General features: G+C 39.5%; 1 protein-coding gene across 7 annotated transcripts in view; it reads right to left on the bottom strand.

The window, feature by feature from the left end:
• The window catches only part of Stxbp5 (syntaxin binding protein 5), a 126,865-nt gene that overhangs the window by 12,137 nt on the left and 98,645 nt on the right, over positions 1-16,083 (bottom strand). For 5 of the 7 annotated variants that reach the window (XM_040728423.1, XM_040728422.1, XM_040728424.1 and 2 more), the window contains 4 exons: positions 9,723-9,773; positions 2,451-2,690; positions 1,315-1,684; positions 840-1,005 (listed from right to left, as the gene is read on the bottom strand). In XM_040728423.1, the coding sequence (XP_040584357.1) occupies positions 840-1,005; positions 1,315-1,684; positions 2,451-2,690; positions 9,723-9,773 (827 nt within the window). The remainder of the gene's footprint in view (positions 1-839; positions 1,006-1,314; positions 1,685-2,450; positions 2,691-9,722; positions 9,774-16,083) is intronic. The other 2 variants (XM_040728428.1, XM_040728427.1) reach the window with 1 other exon arrangement.

The raw sequence follows: 16,083 nt of genomic DNA, 5'->3' as shown, positions 1-16,083 counted from the left end.
AATATCCTTACCCCAGGTACTATAAAAATTTCTTCAGCACCTATGATCAACGTGATACTAGAGAAAATGCTCTACTCGTTCCCACTAAGACCAGGAGCAAGATATATGCCCATTCGCTACAGACCTTGTGGTCTTTGTGGGAACATGAAGATAAGGAGATGAAGAGATGCTGATGGAAAGGAAGACATCCTTTATAGACTTTTACTAACATTTTAATATAGTTCGGATTTGTCTTATATGGTTCTGTTTAGAAGAGTATAAGCTTATACTTTGAAGTTATCAGTTTGTGTTTTTATAACAGAAACATGAATTTGAGCGGCAGCTAAGAAACCACAGCCTAACCCAAGGTGACAAAGAACTTTTCTTCTTTCATTTCCTTTTAGAAGCTTTATAGTTTGGGGCCTAAAATGCAGCTGACGATCTATTGTGATAGTTGTACTAAATAAATTAAGTCTTAGACAAACATTACATGTCTTTTTTCTCATTTGTAGGTTCTAGATTTTATATTGATCTGTAAAATTTATATGCATAGATGACATGAGAATAGAAGAAAACCTGTGCAGGGTTCAATCAAGACTAATTAGTGGACAGCAGAGAAAAAGAAAGGTAAAGGGGTATGGGGGGTATGCCTCAAGTATATATTATATGCCTACATGAAAACTACCCTATGCAACCCAGTATAATAAAATAACGTGATCAAACATAAACCTAACAAAAAGGTTCCAAGTTTTCGCACATTGGCTCAGATGTGCATTTCATGAGAAAGCGGACAAAGATAGTATGAGGGCCCTCAGAGAATCCTTAAGCTCTACAGAAGTTCAAACACTGGCATTGCTCACTTGAAGATTTTCACACGTCTCTTGACTGTAGGTGAGTCTCTGGATTTCTGTCGGTGAAACAAGGTATAACGCTTGTCCATTGTTGGTGAAGCAAAAGGTCCTGGCTATCCGCATGTTGGTAAGGGGCAAGTAGTAGACGTCCAACAGAGGTCTTAAGCTTGGCAAACTTGAGGGAAAGGAAGTAATTTGTTAGTAACAGTCAGCAAGTCATTTATAGGGTGGGTACAATGTACAATGACGCTATGTATGAAGACGTGATGGTGAAAAACATTACCCTGAATGCTAGCCTAGAAAATTCATGAAAAAAAAAGAGAAAAATGGTTGGGGCTGTTCAATCATTTAGTTTATACAGCTGAATGAAAATAAGCTTTCAGTGTGTAAGACTATAAAAATCTCAGTATTTTTCTCAAGCTGAATCTCATCCTGTCATTCAAGTAGGGATGCTATATGTGTTTAGAAACGGCCTCATTCTTACCTGAAAGTCATAATATGGCCATTGGCACAGAAGCAGGCGAGGCAGACACTGTTGCTCAGTGCTACAATATCTCCGCGAAGCACGAAGGATGTCTCGGTAATGTTCTGCTTGTACGCACAGTTCTGGGTTGGCAGTGAGATGACCTTAGCTTGCTTTTCAGAACATATCACTGCATACTGGGTTTCACTAATTTCCTGAGAAGAGGAGGGGGAGACTGAGACAGGGCGCCGCTTTTTCAGTTTCTCCTTTTCGTCTTTTTCTTCAGGAACGTTGTGCTCTTTCCAGGGTTCAGACGCAGGTGGCATTAAGCAGCCCACGGCATCCAGAAATGCCATTCTCAAGATTGCACCTTTTAACCTCAATATAGTACCTAGAATGTAGAAGTTTAGTATACACTTCCATTTTTAAATTCAGGGTAAAGACCCTCTTTCCAACTCTGACACTAAATACACACAAATATATTGGATGCACAAAGCACTGAATATATAACTGTATCAGGTCACTGAAAAAAAAAATCCAGAACTCAAGCCATGCCATTTATGAGTCTACAAAAATATGTCATTACATGCTCCAAACTCACATGTCAGTAATTAATAATTTAAAATTAAATAATGAATTTTGCATATACATAGCTGGCCTGCAGATTAATAAATGAATGATATGCTGTTTTCTTTAAATATAGAACTAGAAAATTTATTTTACTTTAAGAAGTTTAAGACTAATTTGTGGACACAGGCACCTGTGGAAGCGAAAAGGCAAATCTCCTTCCCCTTGTTTTGGAGGCAAGGCCTCCTTTGCTCTGTGCTGTGCAGTCCAGGCTGGCTGGCCTGAGAGCTCTTGGCCAATTTGTCTTAACTTTTACCATGACATGGGAGTGCTGGGTTTACAGATGGGTACCACCTGCTCTGAGCTGTTCATGCGACCCCTGGGGAACTGAACTCAAGTCAGTAGGCTTGAGTGACAAACGATTTTACTTGCTGAGCCTTCTCCAGACCCCTAGAAAATGTATTTCTTAAAACACATAACTGCCACTAATACCATTTATTTTTACAGTGTTTAGGTTGGTAAATGCTAATTAAGCCAGAGCGTGTCCCACACGGGGCACACATCCGCATGCAGCACCAGGGCATACGCACCACTTGGAGACACAATCACTGGCTGAAGGAGTCTTTGCTCGGGCCCGGGGGGAAGGTTCAGTGTGATGATGAACACTGTTCCCAGTGTCGTTCCTACCCACAGACATGGGGAGGGGGAGGAGTCTGCCTTTCGAGTAAAAGTTTCACAGAAATGAAGAGCAGAGATAGCCTCTCGGGACTCCTTGTCAATGCTGGTGACACTTGAACTCCGAGATCTGCTGAAGGAATTATCTTTTACATCTGAAATGATTAAAATCGTGGGGCTGCTTTAGTTATGACATATCACACTTCTCTTTTGTTGTCAAGTTAAATTTTCCCCAAAGCAAAATATAGGGCATATGTCCTTTTAGGTGAAAAGAAAAATTACTTTCATGTTAATGAAATTTCCTTTTTTTGCTTAAATATAAAATATAAATATATAGTTTTCAGAAGTGAGCAGGGTACTTCCCAAAGAAAACACTGAATACATGGCCTCTGTTGTCACCACACACTGTTCTCACAGAGTTGTTACCTCCTTGGCATCATAATTCATGACTAAATAAAACCAAAAATGTAAAGATCATTTCAAGTCTTTCCATGTAAAAACTGCATCTATGGGTGCTTGAAGGGTGAACCACTTCTGTCTCCCAGTCTGTTCACATGAACACCAGAAAAACCAATGGGAAATTTCCCTCCTTTCCCTTGAGGACAAATAATATTCATCTAAGAAATATGGCTTCCAAATGTGTAACTAGTATCTGACTTACTCTTAATGCCAAGCTTATTTCTCTACTCAAGTTTGTAACAATACAGCTACTGTATTTTAATTTTTTATTTAATTTTCTGTGCACTGGTGTTTACCCGCATGTGTGAGGGTAACAAGATACCTGGAACTGGAGTTACAGATAGTTGTGAGCTGCTGTGTGAGCTCTGGGAATTAAAGCCCAGTTCTCTGGAAGAGCAGCCACTGCTATTATCTGCTGAGCTATCACCAGCACCTGATATCTCTGTTTTAAAATTACACTCATTATTTTTTTCTTCCACTAACTTCTTGTGGTCAATTCCAACTCCATCTCAAGCCTCTAGGAAATGCATTCCTCAGACACACACTCTGCTTTGTCTCCTGAGAAATCCTATCATTAACAAAGCATTACATTCTACTGACATTGATGACATTTGGGTTACCTTAACCAACAGGCCACAGTCCTGCTTCCACGCTTTCAATTTACCTACATAAGAGTTGGGATGTCAAGTTTTATGACAATATTGTTTCCTGTTCTTTTTTCTGTCACCAATCCAGTTCCATTATTCTAAACTCAGGTTCTCATCTCCATTCACCTAGATTGACTCCATCTTTAGTTTCTCACTGTTACTACAACTCAGTTTTATACAGAACAATTATAGTTCAATTACTGTGATTAAAAACTCCCTCAGTAGCTTCTACTTTTCTATTTAATCCTGCAGTCTTACTATGATCATCTGGACCTTTTCAACAAACCTCAAAGTAACTTCCTGGCTGTGTCTCTGATGTTTAACCTCTTCAGTTTGCCATGGAATTCAAAAGGAAATGCTTTATTTTTTCCAAACATGACCAGCACTTAACTTTTGTGATTTTCTTTTTTTTTATCATTTTTTATTTTAATTTTAAATAGCTTGTTTTACATGTCAATCCCAGTTCCCTCTCCCTCCCCTCCTCCCACACTCCCCTTCCCCCCCTCCCTCCCACCCTATTGCCAAATCCTTCCACATAGGGGATATCTAGAGTCTGTCATTTTACTCTTGGTAGGGTCAAGGCACTCCCCTAAGAGTCCAGGCTGAGAGAGCATCTCTCTTTGTGCTATAGGCACCTGAAGACAGTTTGTATACCAGGGATAGACACTGATCCACAGCTCAGGGCCCCATAGGTTGCCCAGGCCTTCTCACTGACACTCACATTTGGGGGTCCAGATCAGTCCCATGCTGGCCTCCCCACTGTCGGTCTGGGGTCCAAGAGCACTCCCCTGTTCAGATCAGCTGTCTCTGCTGGTTTTGCCAGCCCATTCTTTGCCAATTTGCTCATCACTCTCTCTCTCTGTCACTGGGTTCCTTGGGTTCAGTTCAGTGCTTAGTTGTGTGTTTGCCTCTGCTTCCATCAGTCACAGGATGAAGGCTCCCGGATGGTTATAGACATCAAGTTCATTATCAGGAATGGGCATTCGAGGTGGTCCCTCCACTATTGCTTAGCTTGCCAATTGATGTTATACCTTTAGATCACTCGAGGTCACTCTGGTGCCTGATCTGTCTTCGATCCTATGATTCCCTCTTCCCCCTATTCTACCCCCACCCCTCAACTTCCTGTTCCCCCATGACCAACTCCCTTCCTCTTTACCCCCTCTATTCTTCCCAGGTCCCACTCCCCCCCACCCCTCGCCGTGTTCCCCATCCATTCAGAGGATCTTGTCTCCATCCTCTTCTCTTGGGTACTATGCATATATGCATATCTTTTAGGTTCTTTCCTGTTTCCCAGACTCTCTATCTGTGGAAGTGCAGACTGGCACTATCATGATCCATATCTAGAATCCATATATGAGTGAGTACATACCATGTTTGTCTTTTTGCGACTGGGTTACCTCACTCAGGATGGTTTCTTCCAGTGCTATCCATTTCCCTGCGAATTTCAAGATTCCATTGTTTTTTTCTGCTGAGTAATACTCCATTGTGTAAATGTACCACATTTTCTCTATCCACTCTTCAGTTGAGGGGCATCTATTTTGCTTCCAGGTTCTGGCTATTACAAACAATGCTGCTATGAACATAGTGGAGCAGATGCCCTTGTTGTATGAACTTGCCTCATTTGGATATATGCCTAAGAGTGGAATTGCTGGGTCTAGTGGTATATTAATTCCCATTTTCCTGAGGAATCTCCATACTGATTTCCAAAGAGGCTGTATGAGTCGGCACTCCCACCAGCAGTGGAGGAGTGTTCCTTTCTCTCCACATCCTCTCCAGCATAAATTGTCTTCGGTGTTTTTGATTTTAGCCATTCTGACAGGAGTAAGATGGTATCTCAGAGTTGTTTTGATTTGCATTTCCCTGATGGCTAAGGATGTTGAGCACTTTCTTAAGTGTCTCTTGGCCATTTTAGCCTCCTCTACTGAGAATTCTCTATTTAGCTCTGTACCCCACCTTTCAAGTGGATCCTTTGGTGTTTTGGAGACTTGTTTCTTGAGTTCTTTGTAAATTTTGGAGATTAGCCCTCTGTCAGATGTAGGGTTAGTGAATATCTTTTCCCATTCTGTGGCCTGCCTTTTTGTCTTTTTGACTGTGTTCTTTGCCTTACAGAAGCTTTTTAGTTTCAGAAGGTCCCATTTGTTAATTGTCGATCTCAGTGCCTGTGCCACTGGTGTTATGTTTAGGAAGTGGTCTCCTGTACCAACTCGTTGAAGAGTATCTCCCACTTTCTCTTCTAAAAGTTTCAGTGTGGCTGGATGTATGTTGAGATCTTTGATCCATTTGGACTTAAGTTTTGTTGGTCCTTGCATCCAACCTCTTTGTATCAAGCAACACTGACCATCTCAGTTCACCAGCATGCTAAGCCACAGAGGTCCTCTGCCCTTTGGATCTAAGCTATTGAGAGCTTTGCTCTCTCCCACAGTGGTCCTAGAACAGCTGTGCCCGCAGTGATTTCTGACCTGTCTGACTTCCTGCTCTAAGATGACAGTAGCACAAGGATGGTGTCATTCTGATTCTCTGCAGATAACTTCCACGTGTAAACTTTCTCCAATAAACACGTACAAAAGATGGATCTATAATCCACACTTTCAGCCATTTTGTTCAAGGGTGCCATTAGGTATATTAAAATTCCCAGAAACACTTCACTTCTGAAATCATGGCTTTCTTTTTTTTTTTTTTTCCTTTTGAATGTCATTAGTAAAAATGCAGTAAGGCTTTCCAAGGTAGATTTTAGTAATATGAAAAGGTGTAACTCATTCCTTATACTCTCACAAGCTTCCTGCGAACAAATTTAGGCTCACAAATTGAAAATATTTCTCCAGTAATTTTATGTAGTATAATTTTAATGATAGCTAGCCTCTAAACTTTCTAGTAATTTCAACAGTCAGGGTCACATCTAACTGTATTTCTAATCTTAATTTTCTTCAAAAGTCTGCACTTGTATGACAGACCATAACATGGTATAAAAGTGAGCAGAAGACGTAAGCGTGTCCCTCAGAGATGACTGTGCTGGAGGTCCAGTCCTCAGAATGGCAATGCTGACATGACACAACTTTTAAGAGCAGGGTCCAGTGGGAGGTCAGTATGACACTGTGGCATCACCCACAGAGAGCATGTGTGCAGTTCTAGCTAACACAAGGACTGTAGTACAAAGAGTAAGCCTGTCCCCTGCCTCTGATTCATTTCTGGCCTTGCTACCATGTGACTTGCCCCTCTGTCACATTTTCCCATTCTGATGTTATATATTATGAGATATAGCCAGAAAGCCCTGAGTAGAGATAAGCAGATGAGGGTGTCAAGCAAACAAATTTTTAAAATGTGAATTATTAATGAATAAACTCGTTATTGAAGTATCGGGTATTTTGTTACAACAACAGAAAATAAAGTCCTTCATGTAAATACAACAACTTTCCATAATCAATAAATACCACATTTCTGAATGAGTTTAAAAAATTACTGAGCATAAAAATTTATTAACTCTTTCAAATCTCCAAAGTTATTTTTCAAAATTAAAAGTTAAATGTATTTTCCAATGATATTTTATTACTTAAACAATACACCCAAATGACAGACAAATTTAGTTGTGCCCTAGTGGTAACAAAGGAAAGTAGCAATACAAGAAAAGTTGCTAATACAAATTTCTGTAAACTAACATGTGGAAAATGACATATTTTGTTAAAATTATTGGCAATTAACAATTTAAAATTTAAATGTTAAAGCTGAGTACACAGTGTATTAATTTAATAGCCTGACATAACTTCAAAATATTACACTACACAGCAGTTTTATTATATTAGTTTTAGTATATGTATAAAAATTATATCACCAAAGAAACTCCTCAGGCTATGTCAACATCAGAAAAAGGGACTGAACAACAACTAAGGTCCACCTTGATGGGCAGCTGTTGCCTATCTGTCATCTACCTAGAACTGTTTAAAATTAAGTTAGAATTTTCAGTATTTCATGAAATACTACTCCACATATCCCTCTTAAGTCAGTTGGTATGGGCCTTTGTGGCTTGATTTTTTTTAACATGTGAGCAAGCTAAACAGAATAGAACAGTTAATTCATATGCTTGTTTGAGATACTGCTTCAGTGTGTAGATTAAATTGATCGCAAACTCTTGATTATTTTGCCTCAACTTTTAAAAGCTAGGATAATCAATGTGCACTATTAGACAACGTTTAACAGTTCTAGCATGAAGAACAGAAATAAAAATTGCTAGAGTAAAGCAATGCTTGCCAAACACCAGGTGTAATCATAATACTATATATTATCATTTTTGTTGAATCTAACCAATCACCTTGAAAAATATTATCACTTTGTAACTAGTAATTAAAGAGGCCTATAAAAGCATGGTGGGCACACATTGGCTAAATTACTTGTATAATTTAACATGCTATGTTTTTAAAAATAGTTGATTGTAATGGATATATGTGTGGATTACTAGCTTTAAAAGTACTTTTAAATGAGTATTTGAGCACATGAGACTTATAAAGATCCTGAAAAACTCACAGTCAGTTTATAACTGGCAATATTTAATGTTACTGAAACCATGAGCCTCTTCAAATGTGTGATGAAAATCCTGAGCCCTTCTAGAGCAAACATGTACAATGCATCTCTATGAAATGCTTGGGTTCAAATTATGACTTTCATCTTTTAGTTAGAAATCTTACTTTAACAGTTTTACATAAATGCTTTTAATTAAACTTATGTTTTGACAGCTCTCCCCCTCCTATTCAGGTATGTGTACAGGCCTGCTCTTGGAGATCTGACAGGATACACTCTCAGCTGCAACCACTGAGAGCACCACCTGGGCACATTCACTATGTTCCTTTTTAAAAGGGCCCTGCCCACCTCCCATCCTCTTCTCTTTCTTTCTCTCCCTGTCTGTCTGCCCCCCCACTTTCTCTCTCTGCCCCTCTTTCCTCTCTCCTGTTGCTCCTGTCTCTGGAGGCCAGTCTCTCCCTTCCCCCTTTATGATCCCTTTCCCTAATTAAAAAAAAATCCTCTGCTTGAACCCTGCCTATGACATTTTTCTCTTGCCCACTGCTTTTCTTAAATTACAATACCCTCCCTCTGTTCCTCCCTATATCAACATGGCACTCTGATTTTCATTTTTATAATAAAGGATGATGTTCTTCTGGAAACAGGAGCTAGCTTGATCTATGGTTAATTTCATTGCCCTTTAAGAATGGTACTGTAGAATTATACTAATTTGGATTTCCAATAGTCTGAATTTTCTACTGATGATAGTTATGCACATAATAGGCTTTTACTAATTACCACATGTTTCCTCTCAGTATAACAGAGGTAAGAGAAATGGCAGACAGATATGCTAAAATTAGTATGTTGAACTGGACCAACACCCAAGTCTGAGAAGGACTCTAGTTAGTAACAGTGAGAGGGGAATGAATGGGAAACTTCAAGGAAAGCAATGCAGTCATCCCTAAGACAGTACTCAGTAAAAGACAGTAAAAGCAAATTTCATCTCTACTTCTTCAATAAAATAAACAGACACTTCAGGGAGAAGATTCAAGGAGAAATGTGGCTTTGCCTGTACTACATGGATCTTGCTATCTTTATTGCAAAGCCATTTATGTATGTAAAAAACTGGGAGCTGTTATACTGTTATGAGACATATTAAAGGAAAATGTGTGGATACCTTCCGTTGCTTTCATAATGAATGAACTACATCAAAGTATTATAAGAGGGTATTCCTAAAGTATTATCAAAGTCAACAATGACAATGCTTAATAAGAAATTTGATCTATATGAAAAGTTAGTTATTTATTTCAGAAATATTAAACTAGTATAAAAATAAGTTTGTAGAGTTTAAAATGGTTTTTGAATAGATGGCATATAAACAGTTTTACTAAAAATTAACCTGTAACTGAGGAAATTTTATTAAATTTTATTTATAAAAAAGAAAGAGAGGCAAGGAAATACATATTTTGTTTTGCCTAGACACTATTTCAAAAGATGTTAAATCATGGAGCATCTTGTCATTGTAACAATGACTTTCAGAAAATCTCCACTTTCCTACTATAAGGTTTAGTTACTTTGGATACTTCTACTTACCTAAATCGGGCTTTAGGTCAGTTGGCAAGCTTAATTTCCTTGACATCTTTGCTGAAAAATAAAATATATTTTTAAAATTCTGAGAATTATTTGACTGATATTTATCATAGCAACTGATTTTCAAGATAGAAGTGAATAGTTTTATTACTCAATCTAGATTCTGGGATAATTAAAATATACTTATCATAACATCAGGAGTGGAAAATAAATCTTACTTCAAATTTTTACAAGTGTGTACTTACTTGATTTAATATCTTTGTGTGCTTGAAGTTCTTACTTCAAGTCAGCATTTGAAACTCTTAACTTAAAAGCAGTTATTGCTTATGGCTACAGGAGAAGAGTCATTCCTCATTAGGACTGTGTTGCAGATGAGGCAACAGTCACAAGAACAAGCCAGGGTATGGCAGAACCTCTTCCTAGCTACTAAGTCCATGGTTACTGTACTCCTTGTTTGTTTTAAGCTAAATTTAGAATATAAGTCATGCCTATATCTCTAAATAAATCAAATTGTTTATTCAATAAACTATTTGACTGAACTATTCTTTGATATAAATTAATACTTCCATTTCTACTTCAGTAATAAAAACACAAAGTCATGCTTAATCTAAAATCATGGTATAAAATGTCAGCATCAGTACAGGTCTTTTTATTTAATAGAAATATTGAAAGTTCATCCATAAACTTCATGGAATTCACTTTCCATCCTCAAAATCAGTTATTGCCTTAGTTTAGGAAGTGGTTTACAGTTAGGAGTCAGTTTGCTACATCTATTGTGTTAGTGGTATTGCATGCGGCACAGAGTAGTGCTTGCTCCCAGTGTGCAAGTGTGAAAAAAATATTGGTTAATACACAAATGCATATATTTGGTTAAAGTTTGGACGGTTAGGAGATACTTAAAGCACAGACCCTGCTAGTCCATAAGGGCGTCATGTAAACAAAGAGAAATCCAGTCATAGTATATAACTTCCACATCTAAAAAAACGACAAATCCAGTGTTAGGAATCGGCATTAGGTAGACTGGCAAGGGTTTACAGGAGGGGAGAAGTTATCTTGTTACTTCTTAGCTAATTATAATATTCTAACAAAACAACTGGACTCATTTATCCATCAGCTGTCTCATCTTCACCAGCTTATGAAATCTGAGACAAGAGATAAAATGCAATATACAATTAAAGCGGCTGAATATAACCACAGCTGTTGACCTCACATACCTGGGTGCTGATGTACAACATCCTTAGTTAGAAGCTATTGTGTCCCCCAGTCTTCTAAATGCAATATTAAGTCAACACTTTCAAAGAATCCACAGACGTTTCCTCCAGATATCGTAGGTCCAATATGGATAGATTGATAAGTAACAAGAGAAGCTTGAAATGGCAGAATCAGGCTTACATAGCTCAAAAATAATTCTTAGAAGACTCTTACATCATCTCTCTGCCCCCACTAGACTGCTTGCTCAGGTTATTGTGAGCACTGAGACCACTTGTCAACCATGAATGCGCACATCAGGCACTTGTTACTGCATTTGTAGATAGCCTAGTGTTTCCTTATCCTAAATCCGACAGTATTCCTAGAAAAAGAGGTAAGGGATCTTTAAGACAAACATATAGAATGTCATGTCATGCATCACATAGCTTTTGTTTGTTTGCTTTTGTGTTTTTTTTTTTCTTGGAGACAGGATTTCTCTGTGAAACAGCCCTGGCTGTCCTGGAACTCACTCTGAAGACCAGATGGACTTTGAACTAGATCTGACTGCCTCTGCCTCCTGTGTGCTGGGATTAAAGGTGTGCATAACTATGCTTAGCTCAAACTTTTAGTTTATTTCAAATCCAAAATTTAATGTGTCAATAACTATAGAGAAGTGACATATCCCAAATAATTGTTATTAGTAAGTTTATTCCCCTTGAAGTAACTATATGAAATGAATACTTCATTAATTATAAATGTTCTACTAGTAGTACTTTCCGTAATCAGACAAGTGATCCTGCTAAAATTTTTGTTTACATCATAATTGAAGTTTCCTTAAATACTTTTGATTTCCTTAGGATTTTCACTAAAAACAAATTTATGTAACTGCAATTATCTTTGAAAATTTAAACAAATCCCTCCTGTAAAATAAAAATTTCTGTTCAGCAAATAGGATTTCTTTGTTATATAAAACACTGAGTATAGTTAAATATTTCTCTAGCAATTCTTCAGCTGACCCAAATCCAATTGGGAGACTGTGACACACAGGGAGACTATGACACACACACAGGAGACCGTGCCACACACAGGGAGACTGTGACACACACAGTGAGACTGTGACACACACAGGGAGACTGTGACACACACAGGGAGACGCTGACACACACAGTGAGACTGTGACACACACAGGGACACTGTGACACACACAGGGAGACTGTGACACACACAGGGAGATGCTGACACACACAGGGAGACTGTGACACACACAGTGAGACTGTGACACACACAGGGAGACTGTGACACACAGGAAGACTGTGACACACAAGGAGACCGTGACACACAAGGGAGACCGTGACACACACACACACAGACTGTGACACACACAGGGAGACTGTGACACACACAGGGAGACTGTGACACACACAGGGAGACCGTGACACACACATGGAGACTGTGACACACACAGGGACACTGTGACACACACATGGAGACCGTGCCACACACAGGGAGACTGTGACACACATGGAGACTGTTACACACACAGGGAGACTGTGGCACACAGGGAGACCTTGACACACACAGAGACTGTGACACACACAGTGACACTGTGACACACACAGTGACACTGTGACACACACATGGAGACCGTGACACACACAGGGAGACCGTGACACACACAGGGGGACCGTATACACACAGGGAGACTGTGACACACACAGGGAGACCGTGACACACACAGGGAGACTGTGACACACACACAGGAGACGGTGACACACAGTGAGACTGTGACACACACATGGAGACTGTGACACACACAGGGACACTGTGACACATAGGGAGACCGTGACACACACACAGGAGACCATGACACACACAGGGAGACCGTGACACACACAGGGAGACTGTGACACACACAGGGAGACCGTGACACACACAGGGAGACCGTGACACACACAGGGAGACCGTGACACACACAGGGAGACTGTGACACACACAGGGAGACTGTGGACTGTGACACACACAGGGAGACCGTGACACAAACATGGAGACTGTGACACACACAGGGACACTGTGATACACACATGGAGACCGTGACACACATGGAGACCGTGACACACACATGGAGACCGTGACACACACAGGGAGACTTTGACACACATGGAGACTGTTACACACACAGGGAGACTGTGACACACACAGTGACACTGTGACACACACATGGAGACCGTGACACACACACAGAGACCGTGACACACACAGGGGGACCGTTATACACACAGGGAGACCGTGACACACACAGGGAGACTGTGACACACACAGGGAGACTGTGGACTGTGACACACACAGGGAGACCGTGACACAAACATGGATACTGTGACACACACATGGAGACTGTAACACACACAGGGAGACTGTGACACACACATGGAGACTGTAACACACACATGGAGACTGTGACACACACATGGCGACTGTGACACACACATGGAGACTGTGACACACAAGGAGACCGTGACACACACAGGGAGACTGTGGACTGTGACACACACAGGGAGACCGTGACACAAACATGGAGACTGTGACACACACATGGAGACTGTCACACACACAGGGAGACTGTGACACACACACAGGGAGACTGCCACACACACAGGGAGACCGTGACACACACAGGGAGACCGTGACACACACAGGGAGACCGTGACACACACACACAGACTGTGACACACACATGGAGACTGTCACACACCCAGGGAGACTGTGACACACACAGGGAGACTGCCATACACACAGGGAGACCGTGACACACACAGGGAGATCGTGACACACACAGGGAGACCGTGACACACACAGGGAGACGGTGACACACAGGGAGACCGTGACACACACAGTGAGGCTGTGACACAGCATTTATCATCTCTGAGCATCTCTTTCTTGAAAAATACAAGGATGAGAACAGATATTGAAGCTACAGGATTAATAAATTAAGACTTTAGAATAAAAGCATAAAGATTATATTTTAAGCTGTGTTAGAATCATCAGGACTTGTGTGAAGTGAACTAATGAAAACCGCACACAACCAATACACAGCACTCACTTCCGGTTTTCCTGAGAAATCAGTTGACTGAATATCCATTTTCTTAGGATTGGAGAGATGAGGGGTCCCTCAGCCATAATCTTCCACATTTTAACAAATGCCATAGAATAAAAACTATCTACAGAGAGGAGCCCATTAAAAATAGAGTTGCATTTCTATTAGTTTTTACCAGGGTACTTACTGGTTGCCTTAATTTTGAATCTTTATTCTTTAATGTATAACATTATCCCCTAGCCACGTCTCAAGCTTCACACATTCAGCCAATTAGGTAATCTTTCTTGACACACAGAAATTAAAATGCACCTGAGACCAGACCAGAAGGTGGGATCCAACCAGAAATCTACTTTTAGCAGGGCATGAAACAGAATATTCACCAAATAGGAATCTTCAGGAAAGTTAATTTTGATATTCTTATCAAGTAGTGCTAGCATGGGGGTTGTATTTTATACACAAGGGTATCTTGGAAACATTATATACAGTTATGTATATAACCAAACTGTCATTTTTTTATTTGTAGAATCTCACTTCTAAATCTTTATAAAATGTAAATGAAGAGTAAATAAAAATAGTGACATACTTTCTAAGTGACTTGAGGAAACTGTTAACAGTCAACGAAAAGTTACTGATTGGAAAATACTGGTCTTTTAAGATTTTACTAACAAAATTAATCCTACAGCATGAAGAGGCAAGCACACTACATGTGTACTACCTGCATTGTGTTCTGCTTTAATTTCTTTAGAGGCTGCTCTTCTTACACAAGAGTAAAGAAGGCATTGTCAGAGTCATTTACTGGAGTAGCTGCCAATAAGGAGCCAAGAGATGAAGCTGGGGTTTGGGTTCAGGGGCCAGTATATTCCAGTGTGCTCTTGTTCACCTTCTTAGTCTTGTTTTTGAGACAGACTTCCAGGCAAGATATATTATGCTTAGGCAATGAGTACTAAAGTTGTGGGCAAGATTTGGTATTCAGACAGAATTTGCTTTTATTCTTCAATAAATGTATTTTAAACTTTTTATAAACTTCATTATAAAAAACTTTGTAAGAAAATCACACACAGACTTTAACTATGAGCCATTTCTCCTAAGACTACAGTGTAGCAGAATAGGTCCATAGCCAGATTATCCATTTATGAATTGCATAATATGTTTATATTATATGTTATATATGTGTGTATAGTGCTGACAGTGGAATTGGACCCCTACAAGTTCTGATTTATCATTTGGCTGTGGACCTAACAGGTAACTCACACTTAAAAATAATGCTAAAGTATGAATGGCATCCTGTTCCCCCTTAAACAACCCACAGACTACCTCTGGCACCAGCAACAATTACTCTTCAACATAGGAAACTTAAGAACAACTCAATTTAGTCAGGGATCCAAGACAGTTCTCTCATCATTGTCAAGCTGTGAGTCTAATTCTTAGTTCTCCTAAAGACATGCTTGAAACACTGAAGGAGTTCTAGTGAATTTTAATTTAAAAATGAAAAACATACTTTAATTTCTACATGTAAGAGTGCTGTGCTTGCATGTACCTAGTGTCTTGGGGGGTGAGAAAGGGGAGTCAGATATGGGTGCTGGGAACTGAACTTGCGTCCTCTACAAGAGCATAAGTGCTCTTAACTGCTGCTGAGCCCTCTCTCCAGACCCCACAACAAACACTAATCTTGGACAGTTCGTTGACATTTCATGTTTCTCAACAGCACATTTTGTGCTAATTACTATTATAAAATAGATACTAATGTAGAGAGGTACATACAGAGATTACATATCTAATGTAGAACATTTCAACCACAAAACCTCCACAATGGAATGCGGGGCTAACTTCATTTGAAGGAGAAAAACCTTGAGATGTTAGCTTTATTTCTATATGCCAAAATTGCTATATCAAGAAAGACACACAGCAAAAATCTTTCAATACACAATAAAGATATTGCAGGGAGGAAAATGTTCCTGGTTAAAAATAATTAGAAAGAATCATCTCCAGGATAACTTAGAAAAGTCCTACCAAAGTTGGCATGACAAAAGAAAAAGAATATAGAAGAAATGAACACTCTCCAAGACATATCCTTCTAAACATGTT

This window comes from Mesocricetus auratus, unplaced genomic scaffold, assembly GCF_017639785.1.
Source record: "Mesocricetus auratus isolate SY011 unplaced genomic scaffold, BCM_Maur_2.0 Super-Scaffold_100018, whole genome shotgun sequence".
Classification (NCBI taxonomy): domain Eukaryota; kingdom Metazoa; phylum Chordata; class Mammalia; order Rodentia; family Cricetidae; genus Mesocricetus; species Mesocricetus auratus.
Note: the sequence above shows the minus strand (reverse complement) of the source record. Positions and strands in the feature narration are given on the sequence as shown.